This window comes from Myzus persicae, unplaced genomic scaffold, assembly GCF_001856785.1.
Source record: "Myzus persicae strain clone G006 unplaced genomic scaffold, MPER_G0061.0, whole genome shotgun sequence".
NCBI classification, from domain to species: Eukaryota; Metazoa; Arthropoda; class Insecta; order Hemiptera; family Aphididae; genus Myzus; species Myzus persicae.
Window position 1 is genome coordinate 198,087 of NW_019101814.1, and position 17,252 is coordinate 215,338.

Sequence of the window (17,252 nt, forward strand, 5' to 3'; positions counted from 1 at the left end):
GAAAAAAAACAATTTTTATACGATCATGCTTGTCGGTATCAATTGCGTGTTCACAATATTGTCGTAAAACTTTAAAGCCTTCTTGAAGTATATGTACGCGTTGTAAACGTATACATTTTATACGTATATTGGTGTATAATGGTCATGAAATTAAAAATCATGTTGTCATTGCCGTCTTTGATTTGGAGGAACTCATCATATTATGAAGATAAAGTAAGAATTTTGTATATTTTTATAGTTTTAGTCGTTGTGAACGAAAGACTTTTAAAATGCGTTTCAACACTAGTTTTAAAAACCTGCATAGTTTCGATTACTTACCAACTGCGTGTACCCACCTGATTATTGATGTACAACTTGAAAAGGGTAGCTACTTAATTCAATTAAACTTTCAGTAAATTAATAAATGTTAAGTACAATAATGTACACTGAACAGTTTTTTCAATAATTATTTTTTTGTGGTTATAATAGGTATATTATACTTATATTTATAATTATTGATAATTGAAATATTTGATATTTCGATCTAAAATTGATGTTATGTTAAAATTATCAATACTATTTGTTGGGCGACTATATTATGGCAAAACTAAAGTACTACCTACGAGGCTACGTTGTATAACATCAATTATATAGATACTAGGTGCACCAATGCGGTCGGGTAAATATAGTTATATAGCATTGTTGAACGCAACTATGTATTATACTTTATTTAAAATATTATATTAGTTAGTTTTTTTAAATAAATAATTGGAACGATAATTGATAGAAAATTACAACTCCAAGACACGTCTGTAAGACACAAATATCTTAAAAGGAAATACTCTTAGGATTTGTTGAGTAGCACGTGGGTTTGGTTGTATGTAGGTATATTATATAATGTGTACAGGACATATAGGTACGCTAAATTCTGACGCTCAGCCAAGTTATTTGGTTAGCTACCTACATATTATAATTTATAATGTAAAATAAAAAATACGGTAGATGATGGTTTTTGTCTAATGATCTTGTTTTGCTGGCCAAGCCGAAGACGTGTCGATTTTGTGGTTTTTGTCAACAAGCTATAGGACAAATTACGACGAACCGTCGCTTCTAGGTCACCATTATAATAGCAGATTATAATATTATATCGATAAAATTAAACAGGAACAATTATCCAAATCACAACCTCCGTCAGTTTCTTTACACATTAACTATTTTAAAAACCTATATTTTCACGCGAATCGTGTTTAACATTAAGCTCCGGGATAATCCAAAAAGTTTTGGTTATTTTCAAATATTTCGTTCTGAAATTTTCACGAAAAAAACTTCATGAATCAACTGCAATAGTCACGTTACTTTTGATTTTCGTAAAATATTACTATTATGTGTATATGGTGTGTATGTAATGTTGTAATATTCAATAAATAGATCGTGTGGTTCGATGTGAATCAAATATTTCTCAGACCATATACATAAATAAACGTTGCGATGTCACCTAATCGGCGGCGTGTGTGCAATAGTATCGTCTAAATAAAATAATAATATTATGTACTACTCCACGGGCGTACTGAGTCTGAATAAAATTGTCCAGAATGACGGGAAATCGTCAAGCTAAACAAAAGCAAAAAAAAAAATGTTAGTCAAACGGCATGGCAGTCATCCGCAATTAAATATTATTTTGAATTCTTCTCACACACCACTCACACATAAATAGAGAAAAAGAAATCATTATTGTTCATATTTTATTTTATTGCGGGAAACACAATATCATATTATTGTACAGTGTTATATTATAGTTGCGGAGTACGGTATCGGGTATACCATTAAATCATTATACCCTCGTCGGTGGTTTTGCCCGATCTGGAACTCGTTGGACGGGATGGATGTTAAAAAAAGAGTATATAATATGTCAACATTCGATTTGATACACTGCGCATAATAATATATATATATTATGGCCATGTAGGATTTTGTTCTAAATAGTTCGTATTTACCTATATACCTACAATTGGACGAACCCGCGACAACGGTACTTTAATTCAAACGATCTGGTTTCAATTTCACACGTTAAACCGCGGATAACAATTACACAGAAATTTGCGAGTCTCGCATGCACAAATTATTCACTCTGCGATACCAGCGAGTCGTATAGGCTTACGCATGTACAAGGCATAGATTATGGATTCAATGATTAAACAAATAAGATATTAACAGTCGAGTAGGCAAGGTGCGCGTACTACGGATTTCGCCTTACTCACTATGAAAAAAAAAAAACCACACAATTATTAATTAATTATAGTTATTTATTATTAAACAATGACGTACCTACAGTACAATAGAAAATAACTGCACACAACATTATTGTAACAGTCGCTGTTTCGATGCAATGTTTTTTATACACACCGGTAGAAAGTGTTTAGAAATATCACTTCCATACGTTTTCAGTGCTTTAATTTTTACAATAATATTCTGTTAATTTTTAAAACGTGTAACGATCGAATGGTGTATTCGTGTATTATAAATATAATTTATGATTATTATTGTGGGAACAATATCACAATATTGCATTTTTGCACTTTTCGGTGTACAGAAAACTTTTATTATACTGCAGCATTGCATCAATGTAATAAAAATGACACTAAACCGTGTGTATTATTCGTACTTAAAATGCTGGGCTTCACAATTTGATAACAAGATATTATTGTTATCAACCATATAACCAATGCGTATTAAAATTATTATTGTTTTATTATAGAATACAGTAATATTTGTGTACTATACCTACCATAGGTATCAAATATAAAACAAATTTAATGATAACCGATGTGTTAGTAATGATGAAATTACTTAAAACTCTTATCAGTTCTTTAGTATTCTAGTGCATCATAAAATATCGACTACTTGCATTATATAACACTGGTACCTATCTTTATTATCATATATAGATAATAACCAATAATTATTTTTGAATAAGGTTAAATAAATAATTGTATACCTACTCAATACAAACTATTTAAATGAAAAAATAGTATAAACACTAAAAACTACATTATATTTGATACTAATTATCAGTTTTTACTTTTTACTATTATTGGACATGTGGGCATAGGCTTAGTATCGGCATTTGGATTTATTTAAATAATTGAGATCATTATTGGATAATAATAAGTACGTATTAAATATTATAGTTAGCAAAGAAAAAACAACTACGTAACTGTATGAATGTAAAATTAAATATCAAAACAGTGTACAATAGACAAAATATCGAAAAGAAACCGGTAGTATACCTTAAGTAGTAGAGGTTTTGAACACAACTGGAATATTTTATTTCTATCGAATACAATGAATAATGATGTTCCAAATTATACTGCTGCAGTATGTCTCAGAATTCGAAAGTCATCATTAGCTATACTGCTGGTTATGAAATTAATATTTTTAAATCAGTTTCATAGAAACTAATACATGGCCTGCAGGCAACAATATTACAGCATTTATGATATTTGTCATACTTACGGTTTTAAAAACTTTAATTTGTGTACTATGCAAACAAACCATGTCATTTTTCAACATTTTTATGGACAAGTCGATTTCAGTTTAATATTAATAATGCAGAATCATTTAAATATTGCACTACATAATTACAGTTAAGTCATTTTACCAGTGATTGGCAGAGTAATTTGCATTATAGGTGTTATCGTTATTTTAATTGACTATAATAATACTTCTGAATGTATCGATATGGTAAATCGAACTAAGTTTGTTTCAACTTTAATATATTACGTTAATTTGTGTAATGTTCTGTAAAGTTGTATAAACAGTTGAATAAAAGGGCTTGGGGATCGAATAGAGAAGAGAGCATAGTAAACTCCTGAAGAGGTAAAATATTGTTTAGGCACAGTTAACATTTTTCAAATAAAATATCGAAGCACAAGATGATATCGCCTTAGTTCGTGCAGGTTTAACTGACAGTGAAAATTATCTTTAAAATTATAATTTTAAATTGTAACGTATTAAACAACCTTCATATGATCCAATGATGTACAATCGATTCCGGATCAGGGGGGGGGGAGGGTGCACCGGGAGACGTTCCTGAGGCCCATTTCGTTGTACAAATTTTTTTTACAGATATTTCAAAATATTTAAATAAAAAATGAAAACTGTTTAAAACTCTATATGAATTATTCATAATACATTTGTATTTGATAACAATATGATAAAATTTGTAATTTAGTGAAAGTGGGAATTGTAAACAATGCATGATATTACTATGTACCTAATATTTATATTAGGCGTCTTTGACCTATTTGTGAGAGGTAAAAATATTTTATAGTAATGGCGTATTACGCTTAAAACTGATTTTATTACTGCGGTGGTTGTATAGTGGCTAAATTATATTTGTTTAAATAATTTATAATTGGGTTTAATATGTGTAAACACGTATCTAATTATTTTTACTAGACTTATAAACCATACAAGTTTTTTTATTTTATTTTAAATGGTACAAAATTACATAATTATATTATACAGACGGAAAAAGTAGTAATTAAAAATGTTTTTAAATGAGAGAGTCTGGTGTTGCGGAGCCCGATGAAAATTTAATCTGGGGTTGTGTGCAATTAACGTAGAATTTTTCAAAATTAAATATTTTAACCTTAATTTTGAATTCCTAACAGTTATGTACTTGCATGATTAATCCACTGGGACAAGTATTTTCGTATGTTTCATCGAGGCGATTTATACGTACGACGTCGTCATTGCCGTGGGAACGCTTGTGAATTACGGTACGCCCGATGTACAATTTTGAATTGTGCTGGTCGGAAAACGCATTGATGTTGATTTACTGCAGGTTACAACTACGTGTTGTCGATATCATAATATTATTGTATTGACATTTCCTGTGACGACGACTGTATTATAATATGACGTGTATTATATTTATTTTTCTGCATCCGGCGGGGGAGAGCGACTATTGCGTTGTTCGCGGGAAACAGTTAATTGATTTAGATGACGAGTTATGTAATGCATATATAGGCGTATATTATGAGGTGTGCTGATCGTAACTTTATATTTTTGTAATGTTGTAGTGGTCTGTAGTAGAGTGAGATGGACAATCGAGTAACAACGATTTTGAAAAAAAATTAATTTGCCAATATAGTGTGCTATGACCATATTCCCAAATCGTCTTAAAATATTAGGCCCCGATCACAATTATTTTAAACTCATAGGCTGGTCCAAAATCTAAACGCTTATAATTGCCAAGAAAACACATGAGAGTTCAGTATTACAAGTTTAATAAACAGCAAACATATGGATGTTTGCACAATAATATTTGTTTTCTCAGACCCACGCACGACGTAATATAGATAAAACGCAGTTGCTTAAAATCGTTTTTTATAATTTTTGAGTAACCGGTTGAATTTAATCACCAATTACAAAAATTATCGAGGTCTGAGGTTAGGGTTTGATATTCTATAGGTTTTATATTATATTACTAGGGTAGAGAACTTGTAGCATTTGAATATTTGTTTTGCACAATCACAAAAATAGTAGAGTAAGAAACAAATACGTTTCACGGAGACAAAATGCTAGTTTTCAAATTATAATTTGCATATAAATGCATATTTCGAGTTTTTTTGGTTCTAGTGCATATTTCTTCGATTCTCTACTTTAGAATGGATATTTTCAAAAATGTATCATTTCGTCAATATTTTTACCGTCGACGTTATTATTTAATTTAAATATTTAATATACAACCAAAATAATGTTGAATTAAAAATTTTGATGATATTAATATGGTTGATGACGGTTCTTACATGTATGTTTTTCCTAAAGACCATTTATTTTCCGGTTATTAATTTTATTTATGTACAGATATTGTTCACTGCATAAGATATTATTATACGTATTATCAATACGGGCCACGTCGGTGGCAGACATCAAAATTTAAATATAATGTATTCATACAAATAGTCTTATTTTTTAATGCATATTTTGTACATTTTAGTGCATATTTGGTGATTTTTTAAAGCTACAGGTCCTCTGCCTTATATAATACTAGTTGACATCATATTTTCTTAAAAAAAAAAATTTTAAAAAAATGTAAATTATTAAACCCTTTTGAGACAATATTCAGACAAATCGTTAATAATTGTCATCATCGTACCCCGAAAAACATTATTCTCTACGATAATAATTTTCGTTATGGATGATGTTACTGTGATCTCACTCATCGAAACAATAAAAAATCTGATTTCGAGTGAACGCGTTTCGTCTACGGTTTACGTGGGTCAGAGAGTGAGAAAACAAACAGTGCGCCTACATCCTGAGGACGAAACAAATTCGAGCAGTATTATTTATTATACATGTATGTGTAATAGCAACACTCGCACACAAGGCTGATCACGTGGTAGCCTTAAAAATAACATAGACGCATTATAATATTATCATTATACAATATGCATGTATTGTATTTTCGTGTTGTTTATAAATCGACGGTGGCGCGTCGGGGAGGGGAGGGGGGGGGGGGGTAAGTGCGCGGACGGCTGCGTGCGGCCACATAATACGCGTTCGGCCCCCCCCTCCGTCAGCCGCCAACCCGACCGCACTTCCGCCACCGCCTGTGCCGCCGCCGAACGGGTTCTCCTACGTGGAAAACGATCGTCAAGTGGTCCGCCGTGCCCGCGTTGAGGTTTAGTTTTTCAGTGTTCCGCGAACAGCAGGTTACCGCGCCGGCGACATGTGCGCGTCTCGACGGTCGTCCGCCCGCCCGTGAAACACCCGAGTCCCGACGACTTGCCGGATTTCGTGCCATTTTCCCGGCCCATCCAGGCCGCTGACCATCTCTCATTCAATAGGACCGCTCCGGTAAGCTCAATCACGATACGTATAACAATAATATCAGTATTGTGATAAATTATTGATTACAGCCGAGTCTCGACGACTCGAAAACCCCGATGGATCGGATTTTGTTTTCACCATGTAGTATTTTTGATTCGTGTGTATGAGGTAATGACTCGAAAAACACACAAGTCAAATTTACTGTTACTCCTCCCCTCGAGATTCGAGCTATCGAGACCCGACTGTAAACAATAACATTGTACACTGTCGATCTTGTACCGATCGTTCTCGAAATATTGGAAGGTATTTATTTATTTATTTTGATATCAAAATAATAATATTATAATATAGTGTAATAGTGCTATTTAATGATTACAACCGATCGGAGGAGGAGGAGGTGGCGTCCAAATTCGAGTACCTAATATTTTTAGAATACAAAAAAAATTATAATGAGAGAAGATGAGCGAATTATGACGAGTACGATCTGCGGGCATAAAAACGATTTTTGGTATTTTTCATATTTTTTGTTCGTAGTGCTCTCACAGTATATTTTGATGGAATACGAAAGGCACCTTCCTATGTAATCCTATTTTATATCGATTTCACGCGATCGTGCTTTTATCGCGTCGATAATATACGATTATGCTCACTTTAAACATACGCCGCCGTCCCGTGACATACATATTTTTTTATACTCGTGATTTCACACCGATTTTATTTGGCAACAGAAAATAATGATAATGTTTCGACAAAATAAATATACACTATTATTTCGAAGACACGCGATGTACCATACTCGTACAAGAATATATTATTTTAATACCGTCGCTATTAGGTCCATGTACGCAACATCTATACATAAAATAAGCCAATGGACGTACCTATTTAATTAAATAATGATTTTCGTTCTCAACGTCATCGTAGTATCACGCCGAGTTCATTATATTTTTATCACACGAAATTACACGTGTGTCACGGGCTTAAACCAACAATTATTATCGTGTTCGTCCGTGGACAATTCCATATATTAATTATTATATACGTGATTGATTAGCAATAGCGGTTATTGTTTTTCACATATTTTTAATTTCTTTTACTGCGCGCGGTGCTCAGCCATTGTCAGTCTTATTCGACTCATGCACATTATTATTTATTATTTTATGACGTTTAAATAAGTATTGGGATTGTTTTAAATCGAAAATCGTATCGACGAGAGCCGCGTCTGCGTTTAATTTTACCACACAAAACCAAAGAGTTACAGATCGTATACTTGTGGTTTTTGATGCACGTTTAATGGTCGTAGCTGGGATTCTATATAGATACTTACGACAATTATAGACTATATACCTACCTAGTCCATACGAAAAAATAATATAATACCATACTTCAAAATAATTAACGTATATTTTAGTGTATTACACTAAAAATATAGAAAGAAAAGTATAGAGATACACACTCTACACAGTATTTTCACAACTTCTTTACTCGAAATTTGAGTATTCTTTGATGGTCATTGTGCGAAATAATATATTTTACACGTGCAGAAGCTGAAATACAATATACCCCACGATGTTTGAATATTTTCCCGTGGCGTGGACTGGCAGATAAACACACGCATATATATGTATATATATACACATAATAATTATAATATTATATGAAAGAAGTATATAAATGTATACACACACACTTATAAATAAAATGAGCTAACTCTACACTCCAACACAGACACACAAAAAAAAAACAACCGATAATGTATGCAACGAACATCTGTTATAATTTTATTTTATACTTTTATTATTGATTTATAAAAATACTTAAATTTGTTTTCGTGCTCATATAGACCAGCGAGATGACCAATATATTATTATGAATTCGTTTAGAGTTTATAAAACACTTAGCAATAACAAGTCACGGTCGAAGAAAAAAGTTAATTCACTATTCGCGGAGAATTAGGGTTTCTATACTATACTCGTTTATGGTATATTATTATATATACAGCCGATAAGTATGTACATATATATATATATACAACTCACCTACAACTCTCTGTTGTTTCCAAGCCTAGCAAATTGTAATGTTAAAGGTTAATCATAACTGAGTGTTCTTAACTATCCAATTATTAGACTCACGTACTCGAAATGCAATAACACTATATAGAATAATTATCACTCCCACTGTTACTACCATGGTTTTCGTTTCGATGAATTTCAATTTAAAGGATTTTATTTTATTAATGAATTGAAAAAAAAAACAATTCAATTGTACAATATTACCATGTTATTGCACAACACTTAGGTAATGAATTATTTTTATAATTTAAATTATAAACGCGGTGCTGTAGAAGACGCACTAGTCGATGTCTAATATTGTCGAAGCAAAAATGTTTTCAAGTGGAAATAATACGTTTATGTTACTCTTTATTAATAGCAAAAAAAGTAGGTTTTTTTCATGAAATGTACAATATATAGAGTTTTTTCTCTGTTCTAAGTACCTATACTCGGTATTGTTTCTGCAGAAATGTCACGGGAACAGGTTTTTCAGATATGAAGTCCATTATTGTCAGTATAGAGCTGAATTATAGTAATCAGACTTCGTATTGATGTGCGAGAAAATTTCTCTTGGTAAAATGCCGAGGTGAATGTGCTACATCTCGCCGCAGCAATACATATTATGGGTATATGTTGTATAGCGTGTAGTGGTCGCAGAACATAATCCTCGTGGTTCTGTCGATTAATAGAGCGTGCTAAAATCCATTAATTACAGAATTATTCTTTACGGTAGAAAATGATGCTTTTGATAAGTATTAAATCAATTATTTCATTAAAAAAAAAAAGAAGCACTGTGCTCAGTGTTGTTAACAACTCAGAGAAAGCAGATGGCCTTGTTCGGATGTATCTTGATGGTGGCCAGAGTGGACATTACTTTCAAAACAACTAGACCTAAATCGGCGGCTCTTTGAGGGTTCTACAATAGCTGAGTGCCCGGCCCAACCGGTTTCGTCTATTGACAAAAATAAATTTTACTTTTTCAATTTTTATGCGTGCACACCACCACACACGCGTGTACAACATATATATATATATATACGCATAATATTATTATATGTTTATTAGAAAGCTGAATCCGACTTTGTTGAAATATTATAATTACATTTGTACTGTTCACGTTTTCGCAGACATTCTGTCGCAATGAGCACAGATAAACGAAGCCTATCCGGCAGCAGGAAGGGCAAATTGAGGTATACGCTCAGAGGAGGATTCGACTTCGATACTATGGTAAGTGTCTGTGGGCAAGACAACCTTGTAGCACACCCACCCGCGGGGACGAAGAGTGGGCTGCAGTGTTCTAATCGACTAATTATTTTAGGGCCATTCAAGATATCACGAACTGCGTAAATTTGTGAAAAAGGGCAATGACTTTTGCAAGGAACTTGGAAACATTATGCAAGAGAGGTAAACAACACACTTAAAAAGGAGTCCTCCATGAATTATTATATAATTTATGACATAATATATTATAATACTTAAATATATATTATATTATGTTAAAGTTTATTTTGTTTTTTGGTTGCACGGTTTATATTACAATATTTTTTTGTAAAACAATTTAGAGTGGAACTTGAGTTGCTTTATGCAAAAACAATGTCTAAGCTTTCTGTGAAACTTATGAAAGCCGCACAAAAAGGCGTCGGTTCCATACAAAAAGCTTGGTTAGTTATTGGTAAAGAGATGGAAACCGATGGTCAAGCACACCGTTGTATTGCTAATTCGTTGGAGGACGACATAGTGAAACCACTTAAGAATTTGCAAGAAACGCATTGTAGAATAAAAAAAACAGTTGAATGCAACGTCAGCAAAACCAGTAAGTTGTATTTTAATTAGGGGAAAAAAATAGTAAATAAGTATGGTTAGTAACATTTGTTGTATAAATGAGATATTTAATATATACCTATAGATATATTATGTAATCAATCATAAAGGACGAATTAGTAGGCAATTATACTACTTTGGAAACTGTAAAATATGAATATTCCCAAGTATTTTCTTTGACCAAACAGGATTCAACATTTATTTCTGTTAACTTTTACTTTTATTTATTTTTTTATTAATACATTTTCGAATAAAGTAGCACGCAGTGCTATAAATGAGTAGAGTTTTATTAAAAATGTATTTAAAATAGGCCTTTAATTTTTCAATGTTTACCTAATGATAATAATGTATGGAAATTACACTGGTTGTCATTAGACATTTGTACTAAAACATATTGCTTAAAATTAGATGATTTAATATTATATAACCAATAAGTAATTCTTGATGAAAATATATACACTTATATTATTAAATGATGAGCTTTAATATTATGTCTTAAATTATTAGAAAAGTGTATGAACAAATGGAGAACCGATGAACGAAGAAGTAAAAAAGAAAGTTTTACAGTGGCTAGAGAAAACGAAAAAGTTCAAGACATGACAAGTGATGCTTCTTATTCGATCCTCACAAGTAATACGAATTTAATCAAAGATGCTACAAAAGTAAGTATTTAGTTTTGTGATGTTTATTATATGCCAAAATAATTTAAAGCAAGTTAATTTTTTTTTAGTTGGAAAACAAAAAAAGAAAATTGGAAGAGTCTGTAAAAAAGAGTTACACAGAATATTATACTTATTGTGTTCGAACAGCTAGAGCCAAGTAAGAATATTACATTTAATTTAAAAAAAAATATTGTTTCTAATGTTATATAAGTACTAAATAAGTACTGATGAACTGCATGTTTCCATACAAAATGTTCTTAAGATTCCGAGGGATACAAAATATGCATCTTATTAAAAACAATGACGTGTGTTTTATAATTTTTGGATTTATGTATCCATCCTGTTTTATAGCAGAAAATGTGCTCCAATTTTCTACATCAAAGTTGGTTTATGGTTTCATATTTTTTCTAGTCACGGGGTGGGAGAGGGGGTAAATCCCAGTACTTATGTAAGTTACCTTTTAGTCGGGAAAAACATATTTAAATCAGTATTAAAAAGTAATACTATAATATATGAATATAATGAATAATTTATCATTGAAAACAATTTGACAACTTCATATTACAGTGAGTGACCTAGTCAATGACGGGGGTTAGGTACACTTTGAAGTTTAAACCTATACTATGCAGCAGAAGCAAATTCCCCTGCAGTTTTACTTAAGTAATTATTTTTATATCTTCTACTTTATGAGGTTGTAATTTGCAATCGCTATTCTTAATTTCATATTCCGAAGAAGAACATTAAAAAAAAAAAAATACATACCTTCATACCGATGTAGAAAGTGTAGTTTTATAAGTGCTTGATAGTTTATATTATACTTATATAAAGTGCATGTTTTTAAGCTAAACATCAATCGACAAAGAATATGACCACATTGATTTTGGGGGTTTATGTTTTCAACCTAAAAAACCCTAAATCTTTATCATCGGGTCGTCTTCCACCAAAATAAATAGATTTATTATTTTAGATATTTTTTGAGAACCCCTAATACCTCGTATTATTATTAGCATTTTAAGTTTTAACAATATGTCAACATTTTTGTACTTTTTATGTAATTTTGTTTTATAATTTAATGATTTCGTCTTTAAACTCCAGTGATATGTGGTATATTTTTAATATTTAAATTGTATAGGTACTTGTTATGCTATTGGTAATATATTTTAATGAAACATATTGTAAAACCACTTCTAAAAATTCTTTTAACTTATACACAACTATAATTATAGCTATGGTATACTAATACATTTATATGTTGTGCATCAAATATAAATTTAGCTAATACCATGTACGTACGTTGGGAAATTACAGTGGTAAAATTATATTACTTGATGTTATGATATAGAAACTATAAAAGGTAAGGTGAGGTGAGGTGAGGTGAGGTGCGTATATCGTAATCATTACGATTTGATGGATTTAGGTTCAGGGGTTCTCAAAAAATATCTAAAATAATATATTAATTCATTTTTGCGGAAATTGGAGTGTAACCTTGGCGGGAAACGGTGAGGACCGTGATTTTTTTATTTGTATAACAATACAAACATTGCTCACAGGCTTGAATGGGAAATGTCTGTAAACGACGCCGAAAAAAATTTCATGACATTAGAGGAAGAGCGCCTGCTGAGGCTGAAGGAATACGCTCACCACGTGTCGCAGACCTACCAACAGTTAGTTCCAAAAATTTCTCAGGTAATTTAATCGTCGTACTTATCTTCTCACCCAACTCTTAAACAAGCCACCTTTTGTTTTTTAGTTATCTTCACGACTCAGCGAACCGACGTACGAGTGCGATGTGTCGCAAGATTTTACAATCATCACAGACACAGTGAATCGATACGACGAAGATCTGAGCATCCAAGTGCTGCCCGACTTTTATCCAGAACACACGAATCTGGCGATGAACAAAAAAAGAAGAATATCCGTGAGTGATTTTTCACGGGCGTTTTCCCGACAAAAACAATAATAATAAACATATATATAAAAAAAAATACATATATTTAATATAATTATAATAATATTATGTTAGGCGTTGACGAAAATACTGCAGCTCGTCAGACAGGATTTGGACCGGGAGCGGCGCAGTAAAAAAGGATTGGACACGTTGGCCAACGCGATGCACCACCACGCTTCTTCCGGTTTGAAACACGACGACTCGCACAAAAACGTCTACGAAAAACTTCACCACGTTAGTCCAGAACACATTTTTTTCATACCTACACTCCATCATTTGTCCTTATCGGGACTCGCGAGGGCGTCGGGCGCACCCGTCGACGATTCGGAATGTTCTATTACGAGTTCCAACTGGATCTTCCTTTTTCGGAAACTGATAACATGTACAGGGTGATTCGCAACATGCTCGTCTAAGCATTTTTCATCAAGCAACGAATTTATCCAAATTGTTTTGTTTTTGGAATTTTTAAGTATACCTACTTTAGGATCATATTTTCAGTTATTTACTCGAGTTTACAATAATCATCATAGAAACCATATCATCCAAACCCATTATCGTGGAGCTACCATATCCGTATTACACTAAGTTAAAATTCGACCGATTTAAAATTTTGAATTTTATAGAACCTTAAAATTAAGATATTAATTTCTGAGTTCTGTGAAATAATTGCATTACATTTGTAATCGTTTTGGTCACATCACATTATAAATAGAAAGTGATTCCTAAATAACCTGGGTCATAGTAACTACTCTAGGAATGTATGAATTCGACCATTTTAAAATATCGAACTTTAAGAAGTCCCTGTGTTTAATTAACTACCGCTTTTAGTATTTCTTATAGCTGTATACAAGACAAATATATTTTATTGTCCACGACGTATTGAAATGTGCTTGTGCGAGAGTTTAAAGCGATAACTGATTACACACACGCATTATGTTCATTTACTATACATCTCACACACTGCAGTCACAGCCCAAATGTACGTGTCGTGTGAATTGCCTAAATTTTACTCCTTAAAACATTCTACGCATGTATCTTCTAGTGTATTTTAAAATTACCAAAAAATCAGAATAAATTTGAATAAATTCATCGTTATGGATGGTAAATATGGGAGTGCAGAGCGCGTATCACCCTGTATAATATCATAAAATAACCGCAACAGTTGTCGTTGAGATTTGTTCTTTTGTAATCATCGTATCTATCAACTCGTTTTAGCCATTGTCAATTAAATGCGCGTACGAGTTGTGTTACACTGCTGCAGCCTGCGGCAGTAAACAACACACTTGACGCCTATGCAATGATTACAATGATACTATCATGTCACGTGCTCACTTTGTTTTCAGACGAATTTAATGATATTGTACTTAGAAGCGGTCAATTATAAGGTAGTTACTGCTCTGGCCACTCTAGAAGGTCACCCGCCAGCAGCATCCAACACGTTCTCGCAGCACATCGAGACGACCAGAGACAAAAACGGACATCAGATGTCGGTGCTCAAAGTACGTACCCACGCAAATCCCGAACATCGGTCGTTGCCGCCCACCGAGTCTTATCGGACGGTCGGCGATTCGTTTACAAAATATTTTTACACCTTATTGACCAGATATTGGGCCACTACAAAAAATGAAATGAAATGGTTAACAGCACCGGAAATCGGGCCATATTATATTTATAGCTTAACTAAAATAACTCGTGACTTAATAACTTGAATAAATTCAATGTTTACACATTTATTTTATTTTATCCATTCGATAAAGCTACGCAATTATTATTTAATTAAAAAAAAATATCCAAGAAATATAATACACAGTCGGTTATAAATTATTACAACACTCCGAAACCAATTATTTTTTTTTTGAATAATGAGATACAATTAAAAAACCTTCAAATTAGTGTACGGCATAGCGACAATAATATATAACTCGTAAATAATATTAATACAATAATAATATTATCTCCCCCGACAAGTATAATATAAGGAGTTCATAAAAATGGTGAAGTCGTGGCCCCGTTGCGGCGTGCACCTCTTAAAAAATATGTCGAATTGCAATAGTTACCGCGGTACTCCTTTTCGAAAAAAAGATTAAATGTGGAGGCCCAATTTCCGGACGTCCGATTTATCCATCAACCTTTAACCATCATAATGTATTGTTCTCTGTCCATTATCTAGATGCCAGCGTCGGTGTGCCAGAAGCTGACGTCCTCTGCAGCTCCCATCGACGCCCTACTTAACGAGTCCATGTGGTCAGACCGAGGATCCGCGGACGGCACTGACATCGGTGGGCAATTTTTCCGTTGCGTTTATGAGAATCTCTCTGGATCAAGTTCTGATCGCGTTACTACTCGTTGTCGTATATGTTTAGACGGACAGACGACAGTAGATAGGGGAAAAACGGTCGATGGAAATTCTTAGAGAAACCGTTCCTATATATGCGTCGTGTACTGGAACTGTCGTCGTCGTGATACGATTGAAATATCAGTAGTCTCACATAATTAGCCAATTAGTGCCATAAATACCTATATGAATTGTTTTTTTAACACGAATTATTTTTGATTTCCGTGTTGTTACTATTATATCGATCGTCGGTGTATTGTTTTATTTTATTCGCCAGATTTGATGAATCATGTTTCAAAAACGTAAAACGTTTCACCGAAAAACACGTATTCGTTCATCACTGAAATGTAGCTATAATTCTCCACGGAGGGTTATTATTATGACTGTGTTCCATCTATAAACTGTCTCGATTGTCTAAAATCGCAAAGGAATGCAGACTCATCAGTTTAAACATATATTAATCGCATAAAAATTCAATGAGATAGGAGTACAATTTTTAATGGTTTTAGTTTTATTGATTGAAAACACCAAGTAACATAATTTTATTAATGAAAATTGAAAATTATTTGCTGATAACTGATAAGTAATGAATATTTATTATTTACTTTCAATAGTGAAAATGTATTTCCAAAACAATATAATTCTACGAAGTTTGTACCTATAAATAGTTACCTTATCATGTTAATTGAAAAACACATAAATCCAAGTATAATCTAGATACATCAGATTAATAAACCCCTGTATGAATTATCAAGGACTCGATGTAACTTTTCAACTAAGGTGTAAAGTGAAAAAAAAATGTTTAATATTTTGTTCATCGGGAAATCAAAAACTTGTTTTTTCTACATTGATTCAACTGTGCAATAGGTTTGATAAGGTTGATTTTAAAGTAGCTGTTTACAACACTCATATGATTCAAAACTTGCTTAATCTTATAAACACAACGTTTATGTAGATTATATAGTTGTTATAATGATCATGACGTGATAACCTTATGTACCGTGATGCTTCAAATCATCAAACCACGTGTTATCAAATGTATAGAAATATTATTACAATTAAAGTATGAACTAGTCATTAGATATTAAGACAAAATTATTCAATTATAATAACACTTATATCATCATCTGCATATTGAACATGCTGACTGTTCGTATAGGTTAGATTAGGTTAATTTCAATTTGTGATATTTTGTAGTATTGTTATTGTTTGTTGTTCATTCGACGTAGTACTAATCAGGAAGATTTATTTGTATAGATGATTTCTCTAGCGACGAAGATGATGCTGACGATGACGATGACGACGAAAACATCAAAAAACCTCGCTGTAAGGCTCTCTACCAGTATTCAGCGAAATTGAACGATGAACTGAGCTTAGAACCAGGTAAGCCAAACATTAAAACTTTCACCGTTGGGGTGCACGTTAGAGGATAATCGAATCGTGTTATTTTATGTTTTATTAATTTGTTTTAGGCGACGTTATACACATCCACAGCAAGAAGTCCGACGGCTGGTGGTTAGGAGAGCTGAAGGGCGCTGTCGGAGTATTCCCAGCTACATACGTTGTAGAAATTGACTGAAATGTGTTTAAAATATTTATATTGTATATAATTATAAGTT

At 32.6% G+C, this 17,252-nt stretch overlaps 1 protein-coding gene across 1 annotated transcript; it reads left to right on the plus strand.

The window, feature by feature from the left end:
* The first annotated feature begins 1 nt into the window (after window position 1).
* On the plus strand, window positions 2-17,249 carry LOC111030480 (nostrin). The gene is made up of 13 exons (XM_022309994.1): window positions 2-213; window positions 9,995-10,094; window positions 10,186-10,271; window positions 10,430-10,680; window positions 11,196-11,350; window positions 11,419-11,507; window positions 12,901-13,036; window positions 13,101-13,268; window positions 13,374-13,532; window positions 14,642-14,797; window positions 15,469-15,577; window positions 16,891-17,016; window positions 17,106-17,249. Exons 1-13 carry the CDS (start codon window positions 203-205, stop codon window positions 17,210-17,212), a joined length of 1,653 nt encoding a protein of 550 aa, XP_022165686.1. The 5' UTR covers window positions 2-202; the 3' UTR covers window positions 17,213-17,249.
* The last annotated feature ends 3 nt before the right edge of the window (window positions 17,250-17,252 follow it).